The sequence below is a fragment of the Pelobates fuscus genome, chromosome 5 (assembly GCF_036172605.1).
Source record: "Pelobates fuscus isolate aPelFus1 chromosome 5, aPelFus1.pri, whole genome shotgun sequence".
Taxonomy (NCBI): Eukaryota; Metazoa; Chordata; class Amphibia; order Anura; family Pelobatidae; genus Pelobates; species Pelobates fuscus.
This window is the reverse complement of record NC_086321.1, coordinates 6,948,246-6,970,268: the sequence shown is the minus strand read 5'-3', so window position 1 is coordinate 6,970,268 and position 22,023 is coordinate 6,948,246. Positions and strand designations below refer to the sequence as shown.

The 22,023-nt window shown below is 43.7% G+C and overlaps 1 protein-coding gene across 1 annotated transcript in view; it reads right to left on the bottom strand.

The window, feature by feature from the left end:
• LOC134610562 (von Willebrand factor A domain-containing protein 5A-like) overlaps positions 1-22,023 on the bottom strand; it is a 180,589-nt gene that overhangs the window by 31,371 nt on the left and 127,195 nt on the right. Inside the window, exons 2-10 of the mRNA XM_063453553.1 lie at positions 11,510-11,684; positions 10,786-10,895; positions 10,606-10,663; positions 6,169-6,371; positions 5,649-5,871; positions 5,007-5,176; positions 3,583-3,697; positions 2,000-2,169; positions 351-439 (exon numbers count right to left, since the gene is read on the bottom strand). Coding sequence (XP_063309623.1) covers positions 351-439; positions 2,000-2,169; positions 3,583-3,697; positions 5,007-5,176; positions 5,649-5,871; positions 6,169-6,371; positions 10,606-10,651 — 1,016 coding nt within the window. The 5' untranslated portion in view covers positions 10,652-10,663; positions 10,786-10,895; positions 11,510-11,684. The remainder of the gene's footprint in view (positions 1-350; positions 440-1,999; positions 2,170-3,582; positions 3,698-5,006; positions 5,177-5,648; positions 5,872-6,168; positions 6,372-10,605; positions 10,664-10,785; positions 10,896-11,509; positions 11,685-22,023) is intronic.

The window sequence follows — 22,023 nt, the reverse complement described above, 5'->3', positions numbered from 1 at the left end:
CACAAAAACAGTACACTGCGGCCATTGTGTGTTTTGCACGCGTATAGAATGTAAGATATTATGCTTTACTAAAGATCTGGATTAAATCAATATTTTACTTTAATAATTCACCCAAGTATCACGCTGCAGGCATTTACCTGTCCAAGTGACCCATCCTCAAACTGACCTATACGAAGAAAGATTTTAAGGGGACCTTTGAAGAAATAGAGTTTAATATCTGGTCAACTACTCAGCCCTGGAGGTTGGAAGAGCCCTCAGTTTAGCCAAGCCACACATTTTAAGGAGAATACTCTGAACTAGACTGAAAGTCTGTTACCGACACACACCAGCCAGGCCAGCATGATACTCACGGAAATAATGACTCAAAACTGGACCCAAAACCATAGATATTGAAATATGAACCCAGTGGTAAACTCTTCAACAGAAGGATCAGAGTCTCCTGCAAGACAAGAGCAAGCGAGATAAGGTGCAATATTTCAGAACAGTATTTACGGTTATCTCCCACAATGCAATACAAATCGCCTGGCACCCCCCGGCGTAATCTTAAACCAGAATCTTATTAGCCTATCAATATTTAAGTGGCAGATTTAACATAACTGCAGAGCACTTAGGAATGCTGCAGTGAAATATATTAAGATTAGGCACTCAAGCCATTCCACCCATTCGGTGTAACTCATTAGGGGAGGAATGGTGTCTTCTCTCGATCGGCTCAGCGTACTGGACATGGAGTAGAGGTTATTGGTAGGACTGGCTTCAAAACGGAATTTTAAATGTATCTTGATTCAAAATATAACCAAGAACCATGAGAAGGTGGATTACCAATGGGATACCCATCAGGTTTTTTTATTGGGGTTTCGTCCACTCCTTTGGATAAACTGTACAAGTGCTTTATAACTTGCTCAGTGTAAGAATGTACACAGAACCGTTTCTTGTTGATGAATTGCAGTGTCAGATCCAACCTCCAACGTATGCGACTAAACAGTGATCAAAGTGCCCAGCGTCTTTAAACAACTCCGTATAGGGTTATAATGCACTGATTGATCCCTGGCCAGTCAGTGGATTCGTGACCCTTACGGGTCCTTAAAAAGTGCTCCACACAATAAATACTACAGTTAAACAGAACCCTGCCAAGTACTATGTATTGCTTAATTGAGCATGCAGTGCCCTGTTCCACTGATGGCATGTACAACATGCACAAGTATAGGCCACAATTTAATTTGTTTTAATCAAATTATTCCACTTTGTTTAGAGGAAAAAAGTTTGTATATGTTTTACCCACAATAATTCACAGACTTTAATGGTGACTACAGATAAGAAAGTTATTTTTTCTAACAGATGGGATTTGGTACTTCTGTGAACTGAAATTAATTCAAAATAAAGGCCATCGTTCGCAGCAGTCCACTTACACTACCGCACAGTTAATGGCTGTACTGAATCCAACATTTATACATTTTATAAAAATATGTAGAACTTGGCCTCCAAAATAAAATATGAATAACCGGTTCACCTCACCATGCCAGTAGTGCCAGCTCCACATTCACCAATGATGCTTCCTGCCAGCGTAATGATAGCAGGTTTCATCCTTTATCCAACTACCCAAGACAGAATACCCAATCAAGGCAAAGCTACGATCACAGCATGATCCGTTGATTCATTCATCCACCCCACAGACCCTGGAGATACCACACCGTGGACAAGAACACCAATGTACTTTCATCTAGTGTGTTGCCCTTTAAGTACGTTCTTGTTAGTCTTGTGAAGAAAAGACTCACCCAGAAGTGAGGACCATTCTTTTAGACAGGTCAGTAAGAACAATGTGAGCCATGCAGAAGGAATGCTACAAGAGGCTAAAATAAAAGGAGTCCTACATCAATGCACACCTTATTCTACCTTAAGTGCCTTTAACAGGCAAAAGAAGGATACAGTTGCTCACACTAGTTTTTAAATTCAAAAAGGCAATTTGATCAGGGAAACAGATGTACATATCGTGAGGTTTAACCTTTGCACTCTGGATCCGCATTGGTGAATTTTCCTCTGAATTCATTGGGTAATCCATACTTCCCGACCTGTCCACTACAAAGATGAACTCCCCACAGTTTGACTGCTCCGATATCACCGGAAAGGTGGGGTAAAAATTCAACATGACTACTGGCTCTGCCAGCAAGGAACCTTTATAAAGGAAAAAAGAAAGTGGAATAATTTAAATCAAAGATAAATACTCTTACGACCTAAACAAAATAATCTACCCTGTCTTCCCACTTTGAAGCAAAACATCTTATAAGTAAAAGAACTCGTGTGTGGTAGAGATTGGAAGCCTGCACATAGGGCAATGCTGAGCACGGAATTAAGTCAAACATGGAATGTACCACATGTACCATAGAGGAGTAACGAACATTGCCAATCAACGTGCCCATTTCCTCGGACTTTGAGCTTGCTGATGCCATTGGGTCCACCCATAGAGCTCCAATCATTCTAGTCTCACAATTTTAACCCCTTATAGTCTCCCATTTAAAGTAGTGGACTGTAAAGGAATTACAGCATTTTCAGGACAAACTAAGAGACCAAATTTAGGCCGATCAGGTCGTCTGTTGATGAACTGGGAAGACTGGGGAGAGAGAAAATACCATTGAAGTAGCTCCATAGAACCATTTAAGAAGAATAAAAAAAACTAGGAGAGGCTAGACTATGCAAATTAATCATTGTGCATATTTCTTATATTACACCCAAGACTACAAACTTCAAGAAGTTTTTCATAAAGATACAGATTTGTTTTAAAAATTAAAAATCCAAATGCCATGAAAAGTATAGGCTAGATACACGAGACAATGCATGGACCACCTGGTTTAGGGCAAGAGACGATTTTTGGCAAGATGTTGCACTGGGTGGAGCGTACTTTGCCATATACTAACAACCAACATGATCCAGCTGACAGAAACTGGTATCATCCTGTTCAATAGATGCCAATAGAATTCCTCTAGATTGCAAGCTCCTTTGAGCAGAGTCTTCAATCTATTTTTCCTGTAACATTTAGTTATGGTCTCCTTTATTGTTAAAAATGTCCCCTTTTATAATATTCTAAAGTTCAGCTTACTATATTGGCAGTTTTCCTAAAATTTATTTCTCGCACTGTTTAGTTTGTGGATGTTAACCACAGATTAAAGCAGGCAATCTGAAGGTGTATTCATAGTCATAAGAGCCAAGACAAACAAGGCATGTCACTGTATAAATACTTCATATGTTTATTCACTATCCGATATTCTAGATTTAAGGCAACAATAACCATCCTAGATATTCAAGTTTAGAAAAATCCGTGTATAGTATTTCACATATATGGCATTGGATGCGCTATATTGGTTTTGTTCTTTTAACCAACAGTGCTGGCTTCCCATTGTCCTAGGCAGTGGCAGGACTATGTTCGGTCTCTAAACATCTTAGACAGTAAACACTGCTGTGCCAGTCGGCTGCTTCGTACCTCAAGCTCTAGAGAAACTGTGCAGGTTTTACATTCATGCAGACATATGAATGGGAAAAAGGAGAACACAACACTGCTAGAAGACAGGCATTGGCTTCGGATTGCCTTACCTGCTTCGGCTTCTGAAAGCCCCGCCTCTAATGTCACACTAGGTTTGTTCACCTCAGCGTAGTAAGTAAGAAGTTCTACGTCTCGCTCAAACTTGTATCCCTCAGCCAGAGATACCTAGAATACAGAGTAATGCATAGATTAAAATAAAAAAAAAGAAGAGTTGATGTATCTTGAGGTTTGGTTGCACATGCGCTATGAAGTCTTCTCCAAGTCTCCACACCCAACATCTGTTAAAGGGCATTTCAAGGTGTTATTTTTCCTTTATAACTATATTTTTTTGGGTGGGGAGGGGGCTCACGGTCTCATTGGACTGCATGTTTGTAGGTGGAAGGAAGTGAGTCAGTCACTTACCACAGCATTGATCAGTGAGAATTTATAAACGACTGGGTCGACCAGGTCGAAGTAAGTGCTGCACATAGAACTATGTGGTTAGAGCCAAACAAGCTCTGGCAGATCATGAGTCCCAATGGGACTTTAGATATCTGTTTGTGCAACCCGAGCAGTGATTGGAGGTGGTGAGGGACAATCCTCACTTTACGCATTGCAGCACTTAGAGGAAGGCTGCCTACCCCTGCACTATACGGATAATTGGAGTCAATATAAAAAATTAAACCTGGAGTTTTTGTATTTTTATTACAACAATAAATGCCATTTCTATTAAAACAAATGTGTGCAGTTGGTATTCTTATTTTTAACACCTTTCCAGTTCAGGGATTAGAGGGTTACTCCTAGCACCATGACCACTTCATATCACTGGAGTCTATTTACTGGGTTTCAATATAGAATTCTGCACATACGGAGATATTTTATACAGCAGTCAGAGGTTTAATGCCACCTCTGGTGACATCATCTAGTACATTAGTCATCCTGGAACACTTGTTCTGTGCTTACTTCTATGGATAGAGGGCCATTCATCAACGAATAGCACTCAGTCAATGAATAACGGATGGGATTCTGCCGAAGACCAATGTCAGTCACCCATAGACTCCCCAGCTATGGCGGAGACCCAGGTAACAGGGCAACTAAATGGTTTGCCTTATTAGAGAATGGTGCCAGGGTACTCCTGGCATAAAAACCTCATTGTTGGTTTTGATGCTTGGAGCAACCCCCTAACCTTTCAATGTCCCCTAGTAACAATTCGTATTACATCCTTCATGTTATTCATGGTGACCTGGAATTTAACTGAAAGAGGATAAGCATTGCTATGGCGACAGGGGACTGCACTGCATAGCAAGCATTAAGATATCTAGGAGTCCTGAAGGTCCATGACACAGTAACACAGAAGTAGTTAGAAAGAAAATTAGGAAAAATGAATTAGGAAATAGATTTTACCAAATGAGGCGAAGGTTATTTCAGAAGTAAGATGATTTCCGAGGTGGCAGAGGACAGATATGGAATAGGTGGATGAGCTTTGATTGCTCACCTTGGCAGATGTTTTATCATCGTTGGTGTATTGGATAGGTGTGATCTCACAGTTAGACTCAATCTTGGAGATCCCATAAGAGGAAGTGAAATGTGCATCCAAAGACAGTGTATATGGTATCTTTCCAATTGGCACACGTGGAATATCAGTAGTGACGCTTGGGTCCTGATCTAGAAGAAAAAAAAAAAAAAAAAAGATTGTAGCAATATACACATGGACATCGGGATGCTACCAGAACAAACCGTTTCAGATAAACCATAGGAAGCTCTAAACCCAACTGGTAGCAATCACTGACAGCTGCTGGGAACTTTAATTCCTACAACAGACTTGGGAATTTGTACGGATGAATGGAAAATGGCATCGTGGGAAAGGTTTGCTCAGACTGGGTATTTTTGGAACCTAGCAATACAAGAAGTTTTGAAGTATTTTCCCATAATGCTAAGTGGGATCAGGTTTTCTGAACATCAAGAGTCATTAAAGGCAGTCAAACACCTCCAATGTTAGCCAACATATGTAGACCTCATTTCCTATGATGCTCAGAAAACCTTTCAGATCTGAACATCATGGAAATTAAGTCAACATAATAACAGAAACTGAATATACAAGAAAGCAACTGTAAAATCAAAGTTTGGCTTGCTGTACCTTTTGGAGTATATCGCGGGTTCAGTACGGCCGGCAGGACAAAGCGCACAGCTCCGTCAGCCTCCACCGGCAGCTCTCTCACATAGCACAGAGTCACATCAGCTTCCTGGCCTGGGAGCAGGTTCCCCACGCTGCAGCTGAAGACATCACCAGCGCTCTCGTCTTCCTCCAGTAGGAATGCCTGTTGGCCCTGGCTGATGGCTTCATCATACGTTTTGTGAGCCTGGGAGAATAAGACACAGACAGGGTTATTCACTGAACCAACTTTTTTTGTGATCAGACCAGACCAGAGTGTTGCAAATTTTAAGTGAACCAGTCAGATAATTTTTCAGATTTGGTAATTTTGCAACTCTCACATTTATTGAATAGCCAGTAGAAGATACTCAAGTGAAATAGTTCACTTGTGTAAGCTGCTGCAGAATCATATATACTAAAAGGTTACTGTGATTACCTGCACATTTACCAGACAGACTTCAAAGACTGATGTTTAACCTTTTTTTTCCTTCAATATATTTTCTACCTCTTTCTTCTCTTGAATTTCTGCTATGATCTTCTTCCCTTCCACCATCATTTCAAAGTTGTATACAGCAGAATCATTATCCATGGGGAACACAAAGACCGCTTCCACTGCATTCTCCTCCAAATTCTTATATTTGAGAGTCGCAGATACATCGGCCACAAAGCCTCTCACCTGAACATCCACCAAGATGCTTTTTAAGGGGACTGAAAAACAGAATAAACAAGCGATATTTAAAGGGAGAAAAATATGAAATGGATAAATACTGCCGAATGACCCGGTGTGCTTCTATCCAGAAGGGGAGCAAATTGACAAAGACAAAAATAAAATACATGTTTTTAACTGGAGATTTAGTCGACAAAAACAAAAAAAACAAAAAACAGATTACCAAAACATGACTAAAACCAGTTTACTGCCAAAATTAACACTGCTCAAAAAGAATCTTATACTGGTTCTAGATATATGGCTTCCAATCTATACCGATTTTCATATAAAAATAGTATTATCATGAGCAAGCACTAGAGGGCTTGTAGCATGCCAGAGAACCATCACTGAAGAGGTAGAGGCTGCCAGCTGTTCCCTAAATGACCCTGAAATAAATCTGGAAATGAACTATACTGTCAGCTATTTGCCAGCCCGGACCAACTACTGCATGAAACAAGTTAGAAGCAGGAGAGCAGACATACAAAGATATAAAGAACGAGGCACTCCGAGTCCCCAGTTTAATTATTGGATTATTGCCAGGTTGGCTCTTGGGTCGCACTACCTAGGATAACCAAATGCTCCTTTTACCACTGACTAATACAAATATTATTTAAATCATCTTTACAGATTTCCTACAGCTACAGCCCAACCCATCGAACGACTAATCAACTGCCCTACAGCAAATTACTTCAAATATAAAGAAATGGTTTCCAGACCTCACAAACTAGAAAAGTCTCAAAAAAACTAATTCCAGAGAGGTAGCAGAATACCATCACCGGGGCAATCCCCGGTCCCTCACAAAGGGGGGGATGCGAAACAGGTCTAAAGTTATACCCCCTGACCACAAACTCCCATCTCACCATGCCCTTGTACCCGTCACCCTTAAAGCCTCCCTCTCTAACCCACTACTCGGGTGTTCCCTACTGGTGATATAAAAACATCTCAGCAGCTCCTCTCTAATCCTCTATTCCTAGGAGCCTGGAAGTCCCTCCTCACAAGCAACGGGTAGTTTCTAAACCCACCTTACCAAAATACATATGTAACCAATTATGAAGCTTTGTGCTTAAGCCAGATGATGCAACCAAGCCGAAGTCTGTAAGCCTACCTAAAAAAACATTTACCTCAACTTAATGTTTCTCCGTGAGTTACAGTAACCTTATTTGTATGTATTTGATGCATTACTGGAGGGGTGATATCATTATACCTAAATGTTTGCTTGCATATCTATAAAAATTAAATAAATCAAGACATTTACCAGAACCTAAAATAAACAACCACCAACAGATTCACCTGCTTTCTATTGGTGGCTATATCAAAACCCAGACTAAATGCCTGTTGGATGTGCTAGAAGTCACCTGGCGATAAAATTAAAAACCCTCAGCTCTGCAAGGGTTAAGAGGAAGACACGTATTATAAATATGCATAATGCTGGAGTGTTACCAAGTTTGTTGGACCCTTGTTGGACCCTTGCCATAGGAGAAAAACCACACACAAACAAAAACATCTGTCACCCAGCCATATAGCCGCTCGTCTTAGATCCTCGTTACAGATAATCTCACACAAATACAAAGCTTCCCTTACAGGGTAATTCATAATGGGGAGAATTCAAATTATAATAAATAATAAACTATAGGGTCAGGAACACAAACATGTATTCCTGACACTATTGTGTTAATACCACCATCTTGCCCAACTGCCCCCTTTTTATAGTAAAATCTAACCTGAATATAGTATCCATTTAATGTGAGGTAAATTAGAGATTAGTGCCACTAATAATATATTGGATTGCCTACTTACCACCAGATGAGGACAAGAGGCTCAGTCTGGCTCCACAGGTCTGGTGTAGAACAGGAAGCAGCGCCATTTTTTGGGGCCCCTTACACAGCTCAAGGTCTGGGCCCCCAGGGCTTGACAGTGAGTATGCCTACAATGCCCACACATAAATCCACCTACAGCTAAAGAGCTCAGGCGGCTCAGCATGAGGAGCCGCACCGTTGATTCCAGGTGCAGGGATCCGGCGCCCCCTGCTAAGCTGCATCCTAGGTCGCTGCCTAGGCCGCCTTACAGTTAGCGCCGGCCCTGTGCCCATCTGCGGTTCAACAACTAAAAGCCTGGGACCAACACTTACCAACAAGCACAAAGATCTATCATATCCACAGACTGGGATTGTTCCGTCCATGCGAGCTGAACATAAGCTCCAGAATATTGTAAGTGCATTTTGTTCTTTCATATTCTACCAGGATTTAGAATATACTACACTATATTACGTTCTCTGTTTATTCTATATACCACTTTGGATCTAACAATAATTCCACAGGCGCGGTCTCCCCGCACCCTTCTCTGCATTTCCATGTTAATGGGTTCTGTGAAATTTCACTTAATCTGCAGTTTATGCTTAGAGTTCATCCTTCATATTATGAGGCGTAGCAGGATTTTGTGGCAGAAGGAGAAAAATATGTTTATAGGAGAGTATGTCCCTTGGCTAGATGTGATTCAGCGTCGTTTAGACAGCCAAAAGTGACCTAAGAAGCCGGAAGTCCCTCTAGTGGCTGTCTGGTAAACCGCCACTAGAGGAGGACTTGACCCTGCAAGGTAATTATCGTAGTTTTTTTTATTACACTTGCAGGGTGAAGGAAGTTGGCACCCATGCCACTTCAATGGGCTAAAGTGGTCTGGGTGCCTACAGTGTCCCTTTAATATCCCTATCTGAAGTACAAAAGCAACTTCCATTCACAAGAATAACAGGGGCTGTAGTCCAATGAACACCCCAACAAAAAATATAGTCACTTCATCCACTACGACTCTGCATTGAGCTTCTGTTAGCGCTTCTCAGCTAAACATTGCCCTCCTGGGTCAGCTGATCATTCTCAGCACTGCCAGGCTTAATATCCAAAGAGCACTACGCTCACAGAGGATGTGACCAATGTCTGGCAGATTCCAAGTTAGATGTGAAAAGTTGTACAGTGGTTATGGTGCCTCGAGTATACCTTTAATATGGATTTTGTTAGACTAATAAGTCAGACAAATCTAAAAAGGTTTCCCGTTAAGAGGCACAATTAGAAATCACGAATGTCTACAGTCTGTTGCAAAATCTTTTTTTATTCGTTCAAGAGAGCAACCATACATGTATCAAGACGGACCAGTCGCCCAACACACAGAATTAAGTAAAACCTGTAACAAATACAAACAGTAACAACGTATTACCGGGCCTTAGAATGGACGGAATTAACAATAGAATAAACAGTAAATAGCCAAGGCCAGGAATACAGATAGGAACAAATACAGTAAGAATAGATCCAAAGGGTCAGGGATACCAGTAATACGGGAAACCAAGCCAAGATTAAAAAAAACTGAAAAAAATAAACAAACACAAAGAAAAACAAACAAAATCAGGAACGCGCTCTCGGATAACCAACAGGGTTTCAATAACCCAATAAACCTTGCTATTGGATAATTTGGGTTCTATGACCCCAAAAAGTACTTATACGGCGAAAACGTGACGCAGAACGCACACGTCATTGTGAGCGGTGTTATTCTTTAGCGCAGTCTTGCAGAGGCCACTGGCCCTCCCAACTCTGGACCTGGCCGCTGACCCACAAGCTGCATGGAGGAAGAGACTCTGGCAGTGAGGTGAGTAACCCCTCCCTCCTTTAGTGCGAGTGCGCTAATCAGGCGTGGCCCCACTGTGGTGCCTTAGCCAAAATCACTGTACACACAGGGTTCCGAATATCTCCAGACCATAAAATCCATTGCAATGATCACAAATAAGAGTGTTAAGGCCACTCATTACCTTCCCCCACTCATCTGACTAAAACATATTGTTTAACTAATGGAGAGGAAAAAACAAGTCGCAAGAGTGTTCCAAGAACTGACAGCAGCTGAAACAACCTGCCCATCAGTGGGTCCCCCGCCAAGCAGGTTTTAGCTCATCTTGTGCCATTACAGAGAGATCATATCTGAAGCATCAGACTGGTCCCACCCGTACGGGCAGTCCAGATCCGAAATGTCAGCAAGGAACACAGCAACCCCAAACAATCATTTCAATTTTGTTAGGCATAGCTGATATCTCTCTAGGCACCGTGAGCAAGCCGTCCACGTCTGGATTACCCTTTAAACTTATGGAGAGCAAAAAACAAAGTGCAAGAGTGTCTGCCCGTTCTCTGTATACTCTTGCGCCCTGTTTTTTTGCACTCCATATTGTTTAACTAGGTCTCAAGATTCTTCTTTTAAAATTACCTGGCTTCCTGGAGCACGAGATGATGAGGCCACAGCAAGGACTCATGTTTAGGATAACCTATGAGAAATAAGAGGAAGTGACAGTTAACGTCTATAAATAAATTGCTCCATTTAAATTACACTGTAGTCACCAGAACAACTTCAGCTTAATGTATTTCTTCTGGTGAGTATAATCATTACCTTCAGGAATTTTCATGCAAACATTGCCTTTTCAGAGAAAATGCAGTGTTAACATTGCCTCCAGGGACACCTCCACTTTCCACTCCTCAGATGGCCACTGGAGGTGCTTCCTGCACAGGAGAGAGGGGACTACTTACACCATAACCTTAGAGCTGCAGTTATAATACACCGTGTGCGGGGAGACAGGGGACCTCCTTACACCATAACCTTATAACTGCAGTTATAATACACCGTGTGCGGGGAGACAGGGGACCTCCTTACACCATAACCTTATAACTGCAGTTATAATACACCGTGTGCGGGGAGACAGGGGACCTCCTTACACCATAACCTTATAACTGCAGTTATAATACACCGTGTGTGGGGAGACAGGGGACACCAATAGCCTTATAGCTACAGTTATAATACACTGTGTGCAGGGAGACAGAGGACCCCAGTTGCCTTTTAGCTGCAGTTATAATACACAACAACCTTGGCTCAGATCCCATCTCCTCTGCGAGTAACAGGCAAATGTTCTGCTCCTTAAATGAGATTTGCCCCCATGTGTCCCAGTAACTTGCTGGGTGAGTGGGGTTATTTCTCCTACCTTCACACTGCTCCCGTGATTTAGATAAACCCTCAACATGTACTTATCCTTGAACCCCTCTGTAACTTCCTAGGGGACATTATAGAAGAATTGCCCCCAATATGTTCTGGTCTACCTAGGAGGGAGTATTGCTCTTACCTCTAGCTGCTCTGAGATCAGGCAGACCACTGGATGACTTTCAGTTCTTTATAGAATAGACCAGCAGTGAGGGAGTGTCTCTCAATGCAGTGTATCTCTGAGAGCCAGAGGGTGTGACTGCTTGTAATAGGAGCAAGGATGTGGCTCTTGCTAATTACCCTCCAACTGCTGGAGCCTATTACATGTTCTGTTGCAATCTGTGAGGAAATTAAAGGGGCCCTCTAGTAATAATGAGGCCATAGAAATTAAAGGGACCCTCTAGTTATAATGAGGGCATAGAAATGAAAGGGACCCTCTAGTTATAATGAGGGCATAGAAATGAAAGGGACCCTCTAGTTATAATGAGGGCATAGAAATTAAAGGGACCCTCTAGTTATAATGAGGGCATAGAAATTAAAGGGACCCTCTAGTTATAATGAGGGCATAGAAATTAAAGGGACCCTCTAGTTATAATGAGGGCAGAGAAATTAAAGGGACCCTCTAGTTATAATTAGGACAGAGAAATTAAAGGGACCCTCTTGTTATAATGATGACAAAGGAATTAAAGGGACCATCTAGTGATGTCGCGAACATAAAATTTGCCGTTCGCGAACGCAAACTTCAGCAAATGTTCGCGAACGGGCGAACCGCCATAGACTTCAATAGGCAGGCGAATTTTAAAACCCACAGGGACTCTTTCTGGCCACAATAGTGATGGAAAAGTTGTTTCAAGGGGACTAACACCTGGACTGTGGCATGCCGGAGGGGGATCCATGGCAAAACTCCCATGGAAAATTACATAGTTGATGCAGAGTCTGGTTTTAATCCATAAAGGGCATAAATCACCTAACATTCCTAAATTGTTTGGAATAACGTGCTTTAAAACATCAGGTATGATGTTGCATCGATCAGGTAGTGTAAGGGTTACGCCCGCTTCACAGTGACAGACACAACTCCCCGTTTAACGCACCGCAAACAAACAGTCCATTTGCACAACCGCAAACTCCCCATTTGCACAAGGTTGGATACCAAGCTAGCCATGTCCCGTTCCTTGTCCTCACTGATGTCATTGAAGGTCTCTTCCTCAGCCCAGCCACGTACAACACCAAGGGTCCCCGAAAGGTGACAACAAGCCCCTTGGGACGCCTGAGGGACGAGGAAATGGACAATATAGTAGTTGCTATTATTCTGTCTGGGGGAATGACAGGAGTGACATCAATCTCCTGTTTGTCAATAGTCTCGAACTGTCTGGACAGAGCGTCCGCTTTAGTGTTCCGATCACCTGGCCTATAGGTGATTATATAATTAAAATGAGACAAGAACAGTGACCACCTAGCCTGCCTGGAAGACAATCTTTTCGCTTCGCTAAGGTAGGATAGGTTCTTATGATCCGTAAATATGAGGATAGGATCCTTAGTGCCCTCTAACAAATGTCTCCATTCTTTGAGTGCTAAAATGATAGCAAGGAGTTCGCGATTACCCACATCATAATTCCTTTCTGCTTTTTGCACACCCAGTAGTCAATGGGTTCATCGCTCCTCAGAGTGTTGATATCTGCAGTTAAGGCGAGGTAGTCTGCTACCTGTCGGTCGAGTCGTTCTCTGAGGGTGGACCCCGAAGGGCTGTGGCGATGCGTAGGACTTAAAAAGCTCTGCATGTCCTCCATCAACAACACGTCTGTAAAGCGTCCTGTCCTTGCCGGCGTGGTCGTGGGAGGAGGAGGATTACTTTCACCTCTTCCCCTGTTAGATTCCCGTTGTGCTGTGACATCACCCTTATACGCTGTGTAAAGCATACTTTTTAATTGATTTTGGAACTGCTGCATCCTTTCCGACTTGCGGTAATTCGGTAACATTTCAGGCACTTTCTGCTTATACCGGGGGTCTAGTAGCATGGACACCCAGTACAGGTCATTCTCCTTCAGCCTTTATATACGAGAGTCCCTCAACAGGCACGACAGCATGAAAGACCCCATTTGCACAAGGTTGGATGCCGAGCTACTCATGTCCCGTTCCTCATCCTCAGTGATCTCACGTACAACAGCCACGTACAACACCACGGGTACCAGATAGGTGACAACGAGCACCCAGGGATGCCTGTTGTGGTTGGTCTTCCTCCTCCTCCTCAAAGCCACATTCCTCCTCTGACTCCTCTTCCTCACAATCCTCTTCCAGCGCTGCCGCAGGTCCAGCAAGCGATGCTGATAAGGCTGTTTCTGGTGGTGATGGTGACCACAACTCTTCCTCTTCACGCTCATCTACGGCTGGTCCAGCACTCTTCATAGGGCACGCTCCAGGAAGAAAACAAATGGTATAATGTCGCTGATGGTGCCTTCGGTGTGACTGACTAGGTTCGTCACCTCCTCAAAAGGACGCATGAGCCTACAGGCATTGCGCATGAGCGTCCAGTAACGTGGCGAAAAAATTCCCAGCTCCGCAGAGGCTGTCCTAGCACCCCGGTCATACAAATACTCGTTAATGGCTTTTTCTTGTTGGAGCAGGCGGTCAAACATTAGGAGTGTTGAATTCCAACGTGTCGGGCTGTCGCAAATCAAGCGCCTCACTGGCATGTTGTTTCGCCGCTGGATATCTGAAAAGTGCGCCATGGCCGTGTAGGAACGCCTGAAATGGCCACACACCTTCCTGGCCTGCTTCAGGATGTTCTGTAATCCTGGGTACGTATGCACAAAGCGTTGTACGATCAGATTACACACATGTGCCATGCACGGCACATGTGTCAACTTGCCCGAATTCAATGCAGCCAACAAATTTCTTCTGTTGTCACAAACCACTTTGCCGATCTCCAGTTGGTGCGGAGTCAGCCACTGATCCACCTGTGCATTCAGGGCGGACAGGAGTGCTGGTCTGGTGTGACTCTCTGCTTTCAGGCAAGTCAACCCCAAGACATTGTGACACTGCCGTATCCGGGATGTGGAATAGTACCTGGGGAGCTGGGGAGGTGCCGTTGATGTGGAGCAAGACACAGCAGCAGAAGAGGACTCAGCCAAGGAGGTTATGGAAGAGGATGGAGTAGGAGGAGTAGAGGAGGTGGCAGCAGGCCTGCCTGAAAGTCGTGGCTGTGTCACCAACTCCTCTGCAGAGCCACGCATTCCATGCTTGGCAGCCGTCAGCAGGTTTACCCAATGCGCAGTGTAGGTGATATACCTGCCCTGACCATGCTTTGCAGACCAGGTATCAGTGGTCAGATGGACCCTTGTCCTAACACTGTGTGCCAGACATGCCATTACTTACTTTTGCACAATCGAGTACAGGTTGGGGATTGCCTTTTGTGCAAAGAAATTTCGGCCGGGTACCTTCCACTGCGGTGTCCCAATAGCTAAAAAATTTTGGAACGCCTCAGACTCCACCAGCTTGTATGGTAAAAGCTGGCGGGCTAAGAGTTCAGACAAGCCAGCTGTCAGACGCTGGGCAAGGGGATGACTTTGTGACATTGGCTTCTTACGCTCAAACATGTCCTTGACAGACACCTGACTGTGGGCAGATGAGCAGGAACTGCTCAAGGCGAGAGACGGAGTGGCGGATGGTTGAGAGGGGGCAAGGAGGACAGCAGTGGTTGACGTGGCTTAAGATGCTGGACCAGGAGGAGGATGGTGGCTTTTGTGTGCTGCTTGTACTCATGTGTTGATCCCATAGGCGTTGGGATGTGCGATCATGTACCTTCGCAAAGCAGTTGTACCTGCTCAGTTTCTGATGGAATTCTGGTGGTGGCAACAGCATGCGTTGATTGGCGTGCTGTCTGGCTGACCCCGGGTGCCGATGCATGCTGTCTGACTGTGCCACTAGCTCCTTGCGACGACCTCCCCCTGCTTCCAACTCGTCTCCTCCTCCTCTCTGTCTCCCCATCTGAACTTTCCCCCTGTTCTTCTTCTCTTCTAGCGGGCACCCACGTGACATCCACGGACACATCGTCATCATCAACCGCTTTACTTGTATCTGACACCTCAGCAAAGGAAGCCTGCCTCTGCGGGGTGGCCTGCCTCTGCCTGTCATTTTTTTTCGATTAGTGGTACTATGCATGCAAGCTTCTGTGACAACAGATATGAGTGGCACTGTGCACTGGCAGAAGTTGGCAGAGTAGACGCTGTAGGACTGACACACACGCTTGCAGACAACTAACTGCTATTCAATCTATTACAGTCAAAATTGTATATTTTTTTTTAAATGTACACTACTGTTACACCAGAGATGAGTTGCACTGGTGTGACACTGTGCCCTGGCAGGACCTGAAACGCACACGCGTGAAGGAAACTTACTGCTATTATTTCACAGTCAAAAACGTGTTGTTTTTTTTTTTAAATGTACACTACTGTTACACCAGATATGAGTTGCACTGGTGTGACACTGTGCCTTGGCAGGCCCTGAAACGCGCACATGTGAAGGAAACTGACTGCTATTATTTCACAGTCAAATTTCTAGTTTTTTTTTTTTTTTAAATGTACACTACTGTTACAAAAAAAAAAAGCAGACTGATGTTCTAGCCCTAAAAAGGGCTTTTTGGGGTGCTGTCCTTACAGCAGAGATCAGATGAGTCCTTCAGGATTGTAGTGGACACTGAATACACTAGCCTAGCTATCAATTTCCCTATTAAATCAGCAACAGCACACTGTCCCTCCTCTCACTAAGAATGCAGCTTCAGTATAAATCTAAAATGGATGCTGTCCAGGAGGTGGGAGGGTCTGGGGGGGAGGGTCTGCTGCTGATTGGCTCGAATGTGTCTGCTGAGTGTGAGGTACAGGGTCAAAGTTTACTCAATGATGACGAATAGGGGGCGGATCGAACATCGCATATGTTCACCATCCGTGGCAAACGCGAACAAGCTATGTTCACCAGGAACTATTCGCCAGCGAACCGTTCGGGACATCACTAGGACCATCCAGTTATAATGATGGTAGAGAAATTAAAACCATCCAGTTATAATTATGGCAGAGAAATTAAAGGGACAATCCAGTTATAATGAGGGCAGAGAAATTAAAGGGACCATCCAGTTATAATTATGGCAGAGAAATTAAAGGGACCATCCAGTTATATTGATGGCAGAGAAATAAAAGTGACCTCTAGCAACTCAGCCATCATTTCACGGTTATTTACTAAAGTGAGAGCTGTCCGGAGATCCAAATTTAAGTCCAAAGTAACTGAACTGAAAACATTCCCAAAGTTATCTGTGCTCTCAGTCTGACTGCTGTGAGCTTTGAATGTACGACAGTCTCAGTTTAGTAAATAAACCCTGCTTGTATTTTGCAGGAGTTTCTCTGTGTCTCTGCCCTGCAATAATTACAGCCATTTACAAAAATAAGCTAAGTAGATCTGCAGATATGCCGTATTTACCAAGACACATATTGGGGTTATGTCGCGTTCCCTTTCACACTATAGTCACCAGTTTGTGCAAACACAAAAATGTTATGTATAAGAAACACATTGGGATATTCTCATCGTTTCTTTAATGCACCAGATTTATTTTTTATCCTCTAGGATTTCATTTTATTTCCTAAGGTTTTTATCATTGATTACATTGACAAAGTAAAACAAATGTTTAATATCAATAGGGAAAAAAGAGGCCCCCATGTAGGGTGCAGACAAGCTGATTTTCTCACCTGACCATCAGGGACCAGAATTCTCCCCTCTTTTTCCAAAGGTAAGCCTCAGGGAGTTTAAAAAAAAAAAAATTACGATTATTTTCCCCACATATTTCACCTATCCCACACTACTGCTACTATTCCCCATCACAGTCCCTATGCCCCTACTACTTCACCATACCCATATCACAGACCCTATCCTCCTAACAGCTCATAACCCCAGACTCCTGCCCCTATCCCCATCACAGTCCCCATACCCCCACTACTGCACCATTTCCACATCACAGTGCCTGTCCCCCAAACTAGCAGGGGTTGTATCCCAGGATCCTATATACCTGGAAATCAAAGCATGGGGGAGGGGTTTGTTGTCCCTTTGTCTCCCAGGTACTGAAAGCCTGCTACACATGCAAGGGGTCTCCCACACCAAATAATAGGTGGTTTTCAACTCAGGATCCCATGTGCCTGGGAGCAAATGCGCGGGAGAAGAGAAGATCCCTTTGTCTTCCAGGCACATAAAAGCCTGTCAAAGTGGCCAGTGCCCCAAAAGTGTCCCCACCAACCTCCAGAACCCCCACACCATGCCTTTACTGACTGGTCTCCGTTCGTGCGACTCTGGTGCGAACCCCGGGCAAGGAAAGTGTCTCCTTTTGGGATATGAAAGCTCCCCCTGGTTGGCGTTCGTCTATACAAAATGGCATCCACCCAGGGGAGCCCTCATTAATCACTTCCCTTGCTGCTTCGCACTTATGTTGCAGGTGTGAACGTTCTGATTAATTGGTGTGAACATTCTAATGGGGCACTGGGGTGATCCCCGTTCGGGAGACAAACTGGTTCCATTCATATGAAAGCTCCCGAACAGGGAACAGGGCACAATACACAAAAAGCTAGGGACACACACAATAATACAGAGGGGGAAACACACGAATGGATGAACAGAGGTTCTGCCACAGGCACAAAGGATGTAGTTTCGTCACACCCTACTGCTGCACCATCCCCACATCACAGTCCCTATCCTCCAATCACAGCTCCTAACCCCTACTATTGCCCCATTCCTATCACAACCTCTATCCCCCATTACTGCACCATCCCCACATTACAGTCCATATCCACCTATTAGACATGTGCAATTTGTTTCGGTCCAAATATTAATTTGGACGAATTTCGGGCAATTCGGACATTTGGGTACTTCCGAATGTCCGAATTGCCAAAGTGCCGAATTGCTGAGGTCCCGAAGTTCCGAAATGACAGAATTTCCAAAGTGTCGAAGAGCCGAAGTGCTGAAGTGCCGAAGTTCCGAAGTTGCCGAAGTTCCGAAGTGTCAAAGTGCCGAAGTTCCGAAGCACAGTATAAAGATTACTTAGTATTAGTAAATTATGCCCCTACTCGCTATACCGCGAGCAGGGGCATGTCTATTAACAGTGAGCAGCCTGATAACTTTTTTGGGACTGAAAAAAAAGGATTTTAGATGAAAGAAAACATCGAATGGTAAGTTATTTTTAATTAAAGGTCCCCCCTCATTATTTTTAGGGTGAGGGGGGTAGGTAGGGGGGTCATTTTTTTTTTTGGGGGGGGGGTGACTAGGGGTTTGGGGGGGAATTTTTTTAGGGCGCCCACACTCAGGGGTGGGGGCCGGGGGGGAGGACAATAGGTCCCACCCTATTGGTATTTAGGGCCCCCACCCACCGCCAGGGGGGAGGACATTAGGTCCCCCCCTTTTTAGTATTTACGGCCCCCACCCGCTGCTCAGTGGTGGGGGCCAGGGGGGAGGACATTAGGTCCCCTCCTATTAGTATTTAGGGCCCACACCCACCACTCAGGGGTGGGGGCCAGGGGGAGGACATTAGGTCCCCCCTTATTAGTATTTAGGGCCCCCACCCACCGCTCAGGGGTGGGGGCCAGGGGGGAGGACATTAGGTCCCCCTTATACCAATTTAGGGCCCCCACCTGCCCCTCAGGGGTGGGGGCCAGGGGGGAGGACATTAGGTCCCCCCTTATTAGTATTTAGGGCCCCCACACACCGCTCAGGGGTGGGGGCCGGGGCGAGGACAATAGGTCCCGCCCCATCATTTTACTTAAGGGCCCCCACCCACCGGGTGGGGCTATTTTTTTATTTTTTTTTAAACAGTTAGCAGCCACAGGCTGCTCACTGTTTACTAGACATGCCCCTACTCGGTATAGCGAGTAGGGGCAAAATTTACTAATACTAAGTCATTTTTACTTAGTATTATTAAATTTGTCTGAAAGACCAATTTAGGTCTTTCAGCCTTTTGGTAGATAACTCCCTAATACTGTGGGAATTAGGGAGTTATCTACTAAGCGGCTGCAATAGAAGTCCCGAAGTGCCGAAGTGCCGAAGTCCCGAAATTCCGAAGTTCTGAAGTGTCGAACTGCCGAAGTGCTGAAGTTCCGAAGTGCTGATGTGCCGAAGTTCTGAGTTGCCGAAGTTCCGAAGTGTTGAAGTGCCGAATTGCCAAAGTCCCGAATTGCGAAAATTCCGAATTTCGGAATGGCGAACCGAACCGAAAATTTTTCACATGCACATGCCTACCACCTATCTCAGCTCCTAACCTCCACTACTGCCCCTATCCCCTCATTACTACACTATCCCCACATCACAGTCCGTATCATCCCATCACAGCTTCTAACCTAATAAGCCTGCAGGTTCTGGTGGCCTAATGTCTCAGGAATCCCCTTTAACCGGAGATTGTTTTTTTGCAATCTGTCTTCTATATCACTGAGCTTGAGCAATAATTTCTTCAGTTGGTTGTCCATTTGTTCTTAGTCGGAAGTCTGTTGTGTGCCCAGGCAGGCAGGTTTCTTAATTTAATTACGCTGAACATTGAAATCTAGATATATTCCCTTTAAAATCCCCTCTTTTGATCCAAGGTTCATCCAACAGTCTAAGGTATATCCAGATGCGCTAGCCACACCTGTGGGACTTGTGTTATTACTTCACCACTGTTCCCTTAGACAGGACAAACCGAAGGTCATCAGAGGAGTATCTTCTTTTTTACAGGGGTATAGGCGTTGGAGGTAGGGTAAGCTGGCGTGTAAGTTAAGGTTCGGACAACATGAGGTTTTGAGATACATAAGTGAGAAAATAGACATGAGAAAAACTTGAAAGTAAGAAAGATTAACAGGATAACAAATACTGCAATAAGTAGGAAATATAATATTTTCTTGACAAGTAAACTTAACCATGTACCCAGCCCAAAAGTCCAGCCCCAAATCTCAAAGAACCCGGTGTCTTGATGATATCCATCACTAGATCGTGTAAGTTCTGTATGTGTTCATGGATCATAGTTCCATCATCAGGCAGGTTAAAACACATTCCTTTGACAGTCTTACATCCCAACTCATGTTTCATTAATAGGTAGCCAATGGATGCTCTATTTTCGAGGATTGCTTTCTTATTTGCCTGGGTATCCATTAGGAGTTATTCTAAGGCCTGAAAGGTGGTATTCAGACCCTTTGCTAGGGAACAGGCCAATGCATTAATAGTTCTGGTACTGCGTGAAGCAAGGCCAGGAACCCCAACAAGAGAAATGGCTAGAGCTTCATTTTCAGATTTAGATAATAGGCGGACGCTGGAGTCACAGTCTGGGGAGAGGGAATCCTGGGTATTTCTCTTATTTCTCCCGGGCCTTTTTGGTGGGTCTTGGCCTAGGATCAGGTCTGATTTGCTAAACATAGTCATAGATAAGTGTGAGAGGGCACAAGTCCCTCCAGTAATGTTACCAGGTACATAGGAATATGTTATATTTCCGCAGGAAAAGGCCCAACCACTGGGTAAGCGGACATGTTTCAGATGACTGGGCTGCCTTATAATGGAAATACAGAACATGTGATTTTTTACATGAGTACATATGGAGTCATAATATACTTATACTGGTGGAGCGCCTAAGGAAAAAGACCTTGGTAGTGTTGAGATCACTCTATTGCACTGGCTGTGAATCGCATGAAAATAAACAAACAAGGAGAGTACAATAGTGAAGTACTGATAGGAAATTTGATAATAGGGATAAAAAATACATTTATTCCATATACATATAGACAATAAATACTATCCAATACTGCAATAAACAAAAAGTATATATAGTAGAAAGACAATGTATAATATAAATAACAATATAAATAACAATCTAGGGAGCCTCTTACAGGAAAAAAGGTAGTGAGTATATGCAGTATAAACCTGCTATTTACACACGCCTTTTGTTCCCACTGGAACACTGTGTGCTGCATTCAGCCGGCTACAGATGTCTCAAATCCTCCACGGATTGATGTATATCGAGCTTCTCTGTGTCCCGGTCATGCGTCGTGCTCTTAGCAGGATATTTCCTTGATCGTTGGGATAGAGGCAAAAAGATGAAATTCGTGGGGTTCCAATGACACCGCCCACTTGGATCACGTCACCACGTAGCATGCGTTGCTACGTCACTGCGTCTACGCGTTTCGCCTATTGACTTTCTCAGGACATCAATGTGATGACCTCACCCTGTTCATATTGGGTATTTATAGCGTCTTTCTAATCCACTGATTGGATAGAGCAGCAGTCCTTATTTGCATATTCCGTGTGTATTTTCAACAGTATATAACAGAAAATGGATACATTACTTCTATATACTAACAGAATATCTATCTACAGACCAATGATAATAAAGCAAAAACCTACTAAAAACAGTCTAAAAGCAGATATGCATAAATATATTAAAAAATAAAGAAAAAGAAAATAAAGGAAAATGGAAAGAGAAAAAATATAAACATATGATTAATATTAATTTCCAATGGTATATAGCAATTATAACGTTTTACTTTTCTATATTGCCATCATGAAAAAAAGTGCGTGCTGAATATAGAGGTTGAGAGAAGAGAAGAATAAAAGTATTAACTTACTATCTACAATTACCAACATGTATTTTAAAAGACACTAGAATATACTTTA